The sequence below is a fragment of the Simochromis diagramma genome, unplaced genomic scaffold, assembly GCF_900408965.1.
Source record: "Simochromis diagramma unplaced genomic scaffold, fSimDia1.1 OVJJ01000361.1, whole genome shotgun sequence".
Classification (NCBI taxonomy): Eukaryota; Metazoa; Chordata; class Actinopteri; order Cichliformes; family Cichlidae; genus Simochromis; species Simochromis diagramma.
In genome coordinates this window covers 3,191,665-3,203,177 of record NW_024386860.1, presented here as the reverse complement: position 1 = coordinate 3,203,177, position 11,513 = coordinate 3,191,665, and the positions used below count along the sequence as shown (strand labels likewise).

The 11,513-nt window shown below is 39.1% G+C and overlaps 1 protein-coding gene and 1 long non-coding RNA gene across 2 annotated transcripts; both read left to right on the top strand.

Moving 5' to 3' along the window:
- Positions 1–2,608: 2,608 nt before the first annotated feature.
- On the top strand, positions 2,609–4,102 carry LOC120732253. Its single transcript, XR_005695563.1, has 3 exons — positions 2,609–2,718; positions 3,715–3,833; positions 3,916–4,102. It is a non-coding gene; the product is annotated as an uncharacterized LOC120732253 (long non-coding RNA).
- A 1,736-nt stretch (positions 4,103–5,838) lies between these two features.
- On the top strand, positions 5,839–10,045 carry LOC120732236. Its single transcript, XM_040029687.1, has 4 exons — positions 5,839–6,614; positions 6,705–7,686; positions 8,953–9,048; positions 9,137–10,045. The coding sequence occupies exons 2-4, from the start codon at positions 6,871–6,873 to the stop codon at positions 9,455–9,457; spliced, it is 1,233 nt and encodes a 410-aa protein (XP_039885621.1). The 5' UTR covers positions 5,839–6,614; positions 6,705–6,870; the 3' UTR covers positions 9,458–10,045.
- The last annotated feature ends 1,468 nt before the right edge of the window (positions 10,046–11,513 follow it).

Below are 11,513 nucleotides of genomic sequence, written 5' to 3'. Positions count from 1 at the left end.
CAAAATAAAACTTAAAGGAGAGCACGGCATAGTTATCGGAGGTTGGTGTAGTTGGTGGACCGTGGTTGGAAAGCAGGGGAGGTGGACGCACCTGAGCGCCAATCTGCAATCATGCCTTGCTGGTTTAAAGGCTGAACTAGGTCCTGCTGTGTTGTTGTTGTTACTGTGTGTGGCTGTGAGCTGCAGCCATCTGTAGTGGTAAACCTGTAGTAATAAAAGTAGATGATGAAAAACACGAGTATATGGTCAGGTCTGTCGTGCGTCTTTCACAAGATTATAAACAGGGGTGCACATAAGTGGTCCGCAGGTGCGCATCAGTTATAAACACAATGCCACAGGGAGCAGCTGAGTCATTCACAGCAGGTGGACATCTTTGAGAAGACCCAGAAAGCTGCAGGAACAATAAGGGCCGCTGTGGCAAGACCTAAACCTACTTTAAGTAGGCATTTGGCACCACGATGCCACATACCAGTACCCTGAACCTCGTCCTGAGGTGGTTGAGCAACAGGAGTCTCAAGTCCCTCAGGTTCAGCAGCATTTTTGGTTTTTGAAAACTGTAATTCTTCCACTTGACACTGAATAGTTTTCAAAGCTTTCTCGAGATCTGCATTCCGTTTCTTTAGTTCATTTCTCTCGCTTTCAGCCTTGGACAGCTGAACAACAATGTTGTTGTTCTGTTCAAGGAGAAACTCTTGCGTTTCCTCAAGTTCATGCACATCTTGCTCAAGTGCGCCAATCTGCAGTGTTATCTTTAAGGGCACCCCCTCTATCTCGCTTATGCGAATTTTCTTTTTGGGCTCCATGCCCTGGACTATTCCTCTCTCCCCTGAGTTGGACGGTCCTTCCTCTCTCGTTTCTCTGTGAGACACTGAATTGCTGGACGGTTCCTGTGACATTTCTATAAAAGTTTTGCAAAAAACAAAACAAAACCGCTAACTGAATAATTTGAGTGTTAAACTATTCTCTTTCCCAAGGATTCCTGGCTTGCGAAAACAACTAGGTGTTTCTTGAAATGCCGAATTCAAGAAACTGGGGTCTATTTATAGATTTTTCTGGCAGCGACCGTGACGTCAGCCATGACGTCAGCTCTCTTCGATCCTTTGATTCGATCAAAGGAGGACTAAGCCAACTAACCAACCGTCCTCGGTTTTACTATATTCCGATAGAGGATCCATGTGTGTGACGTCATTCATCCTGCTGCTTTGTGAGCTCACAGACAGGACAGACAGCGCGTAGCAACGCGCCTGATGATGTTTAAAGGATCCCGAAGCGCAAGTCCATCTTTTCAGACAAACTGCAAAAGAAATTTCCCTCGTAATGACCATAGCTGGACTGGCCATCGGCCCACCGGGCAAGGTGATTTTTCGTGGAATTAAAAAAATCTATTGAATCATATTTACTTTGCACTGTAAAAAATCAAACTTGCAATTGTTGAGCTTACAGTCATTTCTTTCACAATTCAACAATAAAAGTTGAGTTGCCCCATAAACTCAGATACATTAAGGGTTTCAACTAATCCTTTAACGTTTTGGAGTAAAAGTTGGTCTCAGATGAAATTTATTGCTGGCAAAATGAATGAATTCAAGTTTTACATGAGTCGAAGCTGTTGGCGCCTTTCTGTGCCTGAGCACGCATGTGCATCTCATATTTTTGGATACTACGGGGTCTACTTTGCGCTTTTGCAAGGACTGAAAGCCACCTGGCCCTCTGCCTTAATGAGAACGTGAGGCTTTTTATACCAGGAGCTGGATAGATCGTTCATCTCAACTTTCTAAATGCAAGAAATGTTTCTTTTATTATGTCAGACAGTATATGTTTGAACAGTCTCAATTTGTCTTTTAGAAATATCACAACTGAAGTGCTTCCTATTTTTCTGAAACTTAGCATAGCATTACTTTTAGGCTAAGAAGCCTTGTGGCTTATGGGTATGTGTTCACTATATCATTTAAGATTCCATGTCACAAACTACGTGCCATGTCACAAAACAATGAAAATCCGAGCTACTAAAGAGGCGAGCTCATATCTGACAAGCCTCCGCGACACCCCCTATGTGTATTTCATGAAGTGCAGTCTGTGGCCGCCATAACACCGAACGAAACAAAATAGGCTGTCTCGCTCATGACCAACGGCTGCACCCCCCCGCTGCTATTTAAAAATAAATTTCGGGGGCGCCCGCTGCCATGTCGTCTAATTTGTTCGAATCACTTTTAGCCAATAAAATGTGTGCTTTAGTTTCTGTGTGAACGGCCAGCGAGCTCCATCAAACACACAAACAGGAGGGAGAGGGAGATCAGAGAAGCAGCTACAGAGCAGTAAATATGGGGGTATTTTAAATACGAACTACTAGAGTCTGCAAGAGTCATATCAAACAGGCTTTAAATAAGTTAAAAAACACAGATGCATTAGAACTATGCATCCAGTAATGGAACAAAACAGATGAACAAGTGATTAGGACTGGGCGACATATCGAGTTTCTAAATATATTGATATATTTTTATACGAGATATGAGATGTGACAATATCGTTTATATCGATATAGTCTATGTTACATTATAATTATACTTGTGGAGCCGCAAGTTTGCCTCTCTTTCGTCCACTTTTGTCTCTACGCAACCTTACTCCGCCTCGGCTCTCTCCTTCACTGAACACAACTCCCCCTCCCCCATCGCTTCACCTGCAGGCAACAAGATGGACACGGCAGCTATCAAAGAGGATTTGGTCGGTAAAAAGAAAACCTTTGAAGATTACTATTTTAGTGCTGTCAGCGTAAAGTTAATGCCATAACTGCATTAACGGGGCAAATCTCCGTTAACTAGTTACCGCGGATCACCGCGTGCGTGGAGCTGGGCGGCTTTAACGAGCTAACCGGGCTAACGCCTTGACGCACGGCCTAAAATCCTTTCGATTTTCTCAAAAATAGACAGTGCGCCTTATGTATGAATTCTGGTTGTGCTTACTGACCGCGAACCAATTTTATGTGGTACACAGCTTAAAAAAAATCTGTCAAAAATGTTTTGGTATGACTTTGCTAAGCTATGAAGCTGCACTGCTTGATTGATTGTTGGATTATTACGGCTACCGAGGAGCCTCGCAGAGTGATACTACTCTGCTTCAACGTAATATTACCATATTATGTGTATAAGGACCACAAATGGCACCTGTAAGAGACATGGTTACAAAGAGGATTTCAAACTCCAGGCTGTCAGTCACGCAGTAGAACTTGGAAACAGAGCAGCTGCGAAATCTGTCTTTGTTATTATGCTCAGCATCTTTTAGTTTAAATTTTGATCGCACAATTGTGAGCTTTTTGTTATGCACAAAACATTGTTTTGGTTTATTTATGGAGCATCATTAATAAATGCACTGATAATTTAAACAGATGCTTCAGGAGTTTTATCCCACTCATACTTTCAATCCAATGTTTGTCATTCTAAGTTGTAAAACCAATCACACACAATTATCCTTGGCATACATAATACATCCCAGTACACTGTTGGTGCATTCCATGTAGAATACAATTTGTTAATAATAAATTAAACATTGATGTAATGTATACTGGTAAATTATTTGTTTTACACTGTTTTACATGGCATTTTACAAGGCAGAATCAGCTCACTTTAGTGAAAACAATTAGGACAGGAGAAAAAAATTCTTAAGTAATGTCAGGAAGCTGGTATTTTATTTTAAAACTAATTGCTATTTTTATTTATTTAGAGAATTAAAAGCCAACTCCAGACCACTACTTGTCCTGATTTGTGAGGGACTGACGAAGAGTTGGTAAGGAGAGGAATCAGAACAGGAGTGCCTCCCCCCGCCCCCAAACACATAATCAGGTAATGTAACTTTGGTAATTTGAGATTAATTCAGGTTTCTTTTGAATTGTTGACACTGTCCTCTCCTCTCTTCTCATTATAGTTTTTGTATGCAGTGCCAGTTCTGCTCTTTTGTCTGTTCAAGCCAAGAAGTACTCTTAAGACATCACCAGCTACGACATAGAAGAGGATTTCATTTGCCCTGTGTTTACAGTGACTGAGTCTGTTCGTTTAGGACACGAAGGGCATTGAAGTCTCACCTCAGCAGATCACACAACAGGGCTAAGAAAAGGCAGGTGATCTCAACATTTTTTTTTTTTTTTTTTTTTTGTGATTTTTGTGAATTTAAGGAAAACTGTTCACAGCATACATTTATTTCACATATTTTAAGGCACTTAAAAACCCATCAGACTGTATCCTGTCCTTTCCAAAAACGTGACTATGTTACCAACAATTTATCAACCTTTACGTCACACACAAGCAGAAAGCACAAAAACTCAAAAGATATAAAAAAACTGTATTAGACTGATTTCTCATGCAAATGCATGTCCTAGTGAAAGTAGCTCCCCTGATAAATCCTTAAATACCTCTCAGGAGTCAGAGACATTATCAAGTGGTTCAGGTGTAGCATCAAGTGATAAAGAGGACAATGAGTTTGTAAATTACCAATGTCTTGAACATAAAATAGCTAGACTTTTTCTATGCATGCAAATAGGGCTGGGCCATATCATCCCGTTCACGGTAATACCGGTGTAATGTTGGGCAACGATAAGAAAATGAAATATCACGATAGAATATGGGTAAAACGCGCATGCGCAGTGCCTTTGTTTTCATACGCACATTGTGAAAAAGGCGACGGGGAATGAGAAGAGCGAAAGTGGATCGTTGAATGAAACGATGAACCAGAACTGGTTTGTAAAAATGCTGCAGCTTCAGTGGTGTGGAACTGGTTTAGCTTTCGTCCGTCAGATACACAACAAAGCACTATTTTTGGTAGAGCATGCTAGCGGGCCGTCGTTATTACAGTGTTGTTTGGAAAATACGGCACACTTAAAATCAATCCTTTGATTTTTCTGAAAATCAACAGAGCCCCTTATAATCCCGTGTGCCTTAGGTATGAATTCTGGTTGTGTTTACTGACCTCGAAACGAGTTTATGTACACGGCACTCGAAAATCTGTCAAATGTTTTAGTACGACTTTGCTAAGCTATGAAGCCGCACCGCTTGATGGATTGTTGGAGCAGTACGGCTGTCATCCGCAGGGGATGATCTGATATCCTCGTGTCTGTGTGTTGTTCCCACATCATCATAATAAATGTTGTTCCAGGGTCAACATTGCAAGTGACCAATGACATTGTTGTGACGTCCCCCTTTTGTGTCTTTGAAAAATACTGCCTTAAAAAATCGACTTCACTTGCGAGAAGAGAAACCGCTTCTGTCCGCCCATCCAGGAACTTGAATTCTTTGCATTTCAGGATACTTTTCTTTAATAAACTGTAAGCATTATACATATTGTCCTTACAGAGGCGGTTTCTCTTCTCGCAAGTGAAGTAGATTTTTTGAAGGCGTTTGCTTTTTTTCGAGGTCGCGGATGACGTCAGGAGAAGGTGATTGGTCACTTGCAATGTTGAACCTGGAACAGCATTATTTATGATGACAAGGGAGGAGCCCGGCGGAGTGATACGTACGGTGCTTCAACATAATATTACCGTATTGTGTGTGTATAACCTCTTTTTAAGTTTCGTGACTGTTATACATGGTTAAGCTGAGGATATGTCGGCCAGTTTCCACTGGAAATGCCTTTTGGTTAAACTGTCAGCAAGGAATTTGCATTTGCACTGTTAAATTTTTTATATTTATTTTAATGCAGATAAAAAAACAGCTGCTTGTTTAAGTGAAAATACATTGATGTGTTTTTTTGCACTAATAAAGTTGTGGAGTTGTAAAGTATTTGTCTAGTGTCAATTATATCGTTATCGCAAATTTTTCAAATCTATATCGCGATAAATATTTTTGGTCATATCGCCCTGCTCTACATGCAAACATTGTTACATGTTTCTAAAAGGGCTTTGCAGGAAATTATTGAGGAAATTAGTGACATTTTAAAATTTTCTCAGGTTCATTCATTTCAAAGAATCAAAGAGGTGCTTGCTGAACAGAACATTGAGGCAGATGATGATGTAATTAAAAATATAAATGATGCACTTTTCAAAACCAACCCATTATTTATCTCAACAGAACCAAAAGGTGCATTATCTACTGATTACAAGAGAAATATTTATTTCAAGAATAATTTTCATGTATGTGAGCCTAAAGAGTACACCTACAAAGCGAGAACTAGAAATACATTTGTTTATGTCTCAGTAAACCAGGTCTTGGAGAACTTATTGAAAGAGAAAAGTTTCTTTGAAAAGTTAGCATTTGATAAAGAAATTAGTGAAGGTTACAGATCATTTAGAGATGGGCAGTATTTCAAAAACAACAAGCTTTTAGGATTGCAAGATACTTGCATTAGTTTAGCTTTGTATATTGATGACTTTGAAATATGCAACCCTTTAGGAACATCTCGAAAAATTCATAAAATAACTGCAATAAATAACTGACTCTGGGAAAGTGTCATTTGTTGCTACAAAGCTCTCCTCTTGGTTTATGGAACATTACAGATCGGCTTGACAGCAGCTACAAAGATCTGGAAATACTTGACCCAGAAGATTTGAATGATTACCACCCTTTAGCTGAATACTGCGTAGCTGGACAACTGATGGTGACACCTGTTACGTGCCTCCTGCATTGAAAGTGATGGTATGTATTATTCTTAAATAGTTTTCAGTTGATTACTTTGAATTCGTTAATTATTTAGAATTGCGCCCTTTTTTTGGTTTGTCTTCACAGGCCCTGTTACTGCGAGTCCACAACTTATCAGAAAAGTCCACTGTTCCAGAATCTGTGAAGCAGCTTCAAGATGAACTACAAGCAAAGCTTGGACTTGAAGGTGACTTTGCAATACAATATGAAGACCCAGATTTTGGGAACGCACTTTGCAACCTGATGGATATTAATGAGCTACCTGCTGGACGGGCAGTGTTGCACCTCATTTGGGAGGAAAATGCATCAGCCTCGCCACCAGACTCCATCTGATCATAGCGCCATCTCATCTATTGATACAGCCAGTGTGAGTTCAGCATCTTCTTTCAGCCCGTCCTCATCCACCCAGACCTACATGTGTAGCACTTCACAGTGGCCAAATCCATTTCCTATCCCAACCTTTTCCTATGATGTAGAGTTAAAACTTTGCAAGGGCAACGAGGTATATGAGAAAGCAGGGGCAAATTTAAGTGTAACAAGAGACATCAAGATGGAAGTTCTAGACAAGCTGGCACAAGAAATGTTTGCAATCAAAGCCTACCCTGACAAGAATGAAATAACGTCTGTTGCCCAGGAGCTAGTTTCAAAACATCCCTGCCTCAAAGAGCCCAGCAATGGCACAGGATATGATGGTTGGGCAACAAGCATTAAGTTCAAGCTTGGCAACTACCGTTCCAAGCTAAGGCAAGCTGAATGTAGTGAAGTTGCAGTCAATCGAAAAAGAAGAGGGGAAGAAGATGACAGTGGCACAAATAGATTTTCCTTAAAGAAACCAAAGCGAGGTGAAGTCAACTTTATCCCTGATGCCCCAGAAAACTACAATGATGAGTCTCTTGAAAATGAAAGATGCATTTTGGAAGATGAAATGAAGAAGAGGAATAAGAACATGGCACTCATCACCCAAAAGATGGACATCACATTCTCTCTCAGGAGGAAAGAAGTTGTGGAGATGCAGCCCTTGGTCAAGGAAATGCAGCTCAGATGGCCAGCTCTCTTCTTGAAAGAACAGGTTAGATAATCTCTTAACTATTTAAAGGAAAACTTCCATTTTTTTTCAGTGTGGTCTTATTTCTAGAATGGAAAACGTTCATTTACTCACCCAGACAAATTTCAAGGCATTTGGAGTTGTTAGAAATTTTAATCCCAATGTTACGAGTCAGTCGTTTTGCAGGAGAGAGCTGAGCCACAGTTATGGGGAAAGGATTCACTGAGACAACTAAGAAATGCCTGAATTAAGCCAAAAACCACTGTGGAGGGTTTTTAATATAAGGAAATAACATTAAAATGTGTTTAAAAGCTCCAAAAAGTTGATTTTATATGATATAAAATTTCTTTTGAACAACTCCAAATGCCTTGAAACTTGTCTGGGTGAGTAAATGAACGTGAGCGCCATTTCTTGTGCCCTTGAGAAACATCTGTTTGTATCACTCCAATATCTTGTAGAAAAGGTTGAAGGCTACCGTTGAGCTAACAATGCTAATGGTAAAATATAAAAAAAATAGTTGGCTCTAAAAATATGAAGCTAATTTTGGTATTACCAACAACTCGATTGAAGTGAAATCTATTTACTTGTCAACTTACCGTGTATAATAATGGATTGCATTTATTTCGCTCTTTGCTGGGCACCCAAAGCGCTTTACAATTCCACTACTTACTCACTCTCACATTCACACATCGGTGCAGGGAAACCACAGTTATAGCCACAGCTGCCCTGGGGTAGACTGACAGAAGCGACGCTGCCATATCGCACATTGGCCCTCTGGCCAACACCAGTAGGTGGTAGGGTAAAGGGTCTTGCCCAAGGACACAACAACCAGGACAGAGAGAGCTGGGAGTTTGATGAACAGGTAATATATATAAAAATGTATTGGTGTCTGGTTTATGAGGAACCTGAAGTTCCCACTGTAAAGAAAGATATTTTAACAATTTTTACATCAATTTAGTAAATATTTAATAGTTTTCAGAAAGTGTGTCCTGAATGGGATTATAAGCAGCGCTGTGTGTTTGGCAGATGGCAGGTCATGACAGACAGTTGAACTCTCATCCCACTCATGGCACTTTTTGTTATACATGTTGTAATAAGTGTGCTACATTTCTTGCACATCAAAATTACTTTAAAAAAAACTGACAAAACCATGAGCAATTATCTGCAATAACTAATTTCAACATCTTATTTCTTAAGACTGTATTTTTAGCAACAAAACTTAATGTGTTTTAAAAACAAAATGGTAGGTTTATAAATGAGACTGAGTCTTATTTGATTTCCTTGTTTTAGGTCTCAAACATAGTCGAGCATCGACGAACCATCAGTTTGGAAGGGTTACCGATATTTGTTCACGACGACGAGACCAAACTCTTCTTAACATGTCTGGTGAGCATGCAAATCTACTCAATCTTTGGATTTGGTTTTCAGAGACTTATATGTACTGTTTTGTTTTGTTTTTTGTTTTTTTGCATAGGATACAGATCCAGTTGAGAGGGCAACCCGAGGTGTTACGGTGGGCATCCTCACTGTTTTGGAGGACTACGTGGGACCCAACTCGCAGTCCACAGTGGTCAACACTACCATTGTTTTGGAAGAGGACATTATTCTTGATGATCTGCCAGACCTTCCCACTGCCTTTGCCTACCTGTTTGGCCTACTTTATGGGCTCAACATGGAGTTTCCCAAAGAACTCAAGTACACATTTGAAGCTGTGAAACACATTTTTATGGAGTTGACATCTACCTGTTCCCAGAGGATAAGAAGCTTCAAAACCAAGCTCTTAACCAAAGTCTAACCTATTTGACAACATGTTCAACTCAAATGTGTCAAACTTGTGTAAAACAGAATGCAGCAATTTGCTTTGATTTAGTTTTTGGGTTTCGTGGTAAGTTGCTCTGAAAAAAGTTAATTTCTGGCTTTAAGAAAATGGTAAGGTTCACCTCATCCTGAGGCGGTTGAGCAACAGGAGTCTCAAGTCCCTCAGGTTCAGCAGCATTTTTGGTTTTTGAAAACTGTAATTCTTCCACTTGACACTGAATAGTTTTCAAAGCTTTCTCGAGATCTGCATTCCGTTTCTTTAGTTCATTTCTCTCGCTTTCAGCCTTGGACAGCTGAACAACAATGGTGTTGTTCTGTTCAAGGAGAAACTCTTGCGTTTCCTCAAGTTCATGCACATTTTGCTCAAGTGCTCCAATCTGCAGTGTTATCTTTAAGGGCACCCCCTCTATCTCGCTTATGCGAATTTTCTTTTTGGGCTCCATGCCCTGGACTATTCCTCTCTCCCCTGAGTTGGGTGGTCCTTCCTCTCTCGTTTCTCTGTGAGACACTGAATTGCTGGACGGTTCCTGTGACATTTCTATAAAAGTTTCGCACAAAACAAAACCGCTAACTGAATAATTTCTTCTTTTTTTTTTTTTATTGACATTTTAGAATCACTATACAATACCATCAACTTTTTATTTATTTTGATTTGAACTTCAGCTATCTTTCAGTACATATATTTTTTCTTTTTTTCTATATTTAAACAACTAAAATATCCATACAATAAGAACGAAAGAAGAAGCAAAGAAAAAGAAGCAAAACAACATAAATAAAAAATACATAAGAAAAAAGGAAAGATAAAAAAATATAAGGAGTGTGTTTTTGTTTCCATTAATGTAACTAATATTTCCTCTAGTCTTCTAGTAGTTAACAAAGTCAAAATCTAATGCAAAAGCAAAAACTGGCCTGCGTTTTCTGATGTAGTCCATCCATTTCTTCCATCGTGATACAAACAGGTCCCTCTTGTAGTTCACATCTGCTGTCATTTTCTCCATTCTGTAAATGTCCAGTGTGATGTTCATTGTTGGGCTCTCTGAAGAAAGCCTTTTTTTTTTTTTTTTTTTTTTTTTTTTTTTTGTGATGGCTTTTTTTCCTGCTGCCAGTAAAATATTAAACAAGTATTTATCGTTCTTTGTCCATCCTTCTGGAATAAGTCCAAATAATAGACTTTTACTTTCCAAAGGTAAATATCTTCCAAATGTCTCTTGTATTGCTGCATGTATTCCCTTCCACTAAGTTTTAATAACATGACAGTCCCAGAAAATATGATAGTGATTTGCATTTGTATTTCCACAATTTCTCCAGCAAGTGGGAGGGTTACCTTCATAGTGAGATTTTTGGTGAGGTGTAATAAAATATCTTATCAGGCATTTCCACCCAAATTCCCTCCAGCTCTGTGAGCTGCTACATTTCCATTGATATGCCCATATTGTTGTCCACTCATCCTCCTTTTATCTCTATTCCTCCCTCAATTTCCCATTTTGTTTTGATATACATGGTTGAGTGTAATTTCATATTTGTTAATCCTTTATAGAGGTCACCTATAATACCTCTATTTTTATTTGAACTATATGCCCTTTTAAATACATCTAGCAGCTGTTTACTCAATTCAGCCTTAGCTTTTATCGTTTTATTGACAAAATGCCTCATCTGTAGATATCTATAAAAATCCTGTGTTTCTAATGAATATTTATCTTTCATTTTATCAAAACTAATTAGTCTCCCTTCCTCCATTACCATACATAAAGCTGTTAATCCTTTCTATGTCCAATCTTTTAATCTGGTGTCCAATTTATTTGGAGCAAAATGTGTGTCATATGCACACCACTTAAGAACTGATATATCCTCTTCTAGTTTATATTCTTTTATTACTGTTTCCCAAATTTTAAAAGTCAACTTGATCCATGGATTTTCAATAGTTTTTATTAAATTTTGCAAGCTTCTGTCTGCTATAATAGCTTGTATGGGGATGGAAGTCAGACCCTCCTCAATGGCTTTCCATTGAGCATCGTATGAAGGATTACATCAGC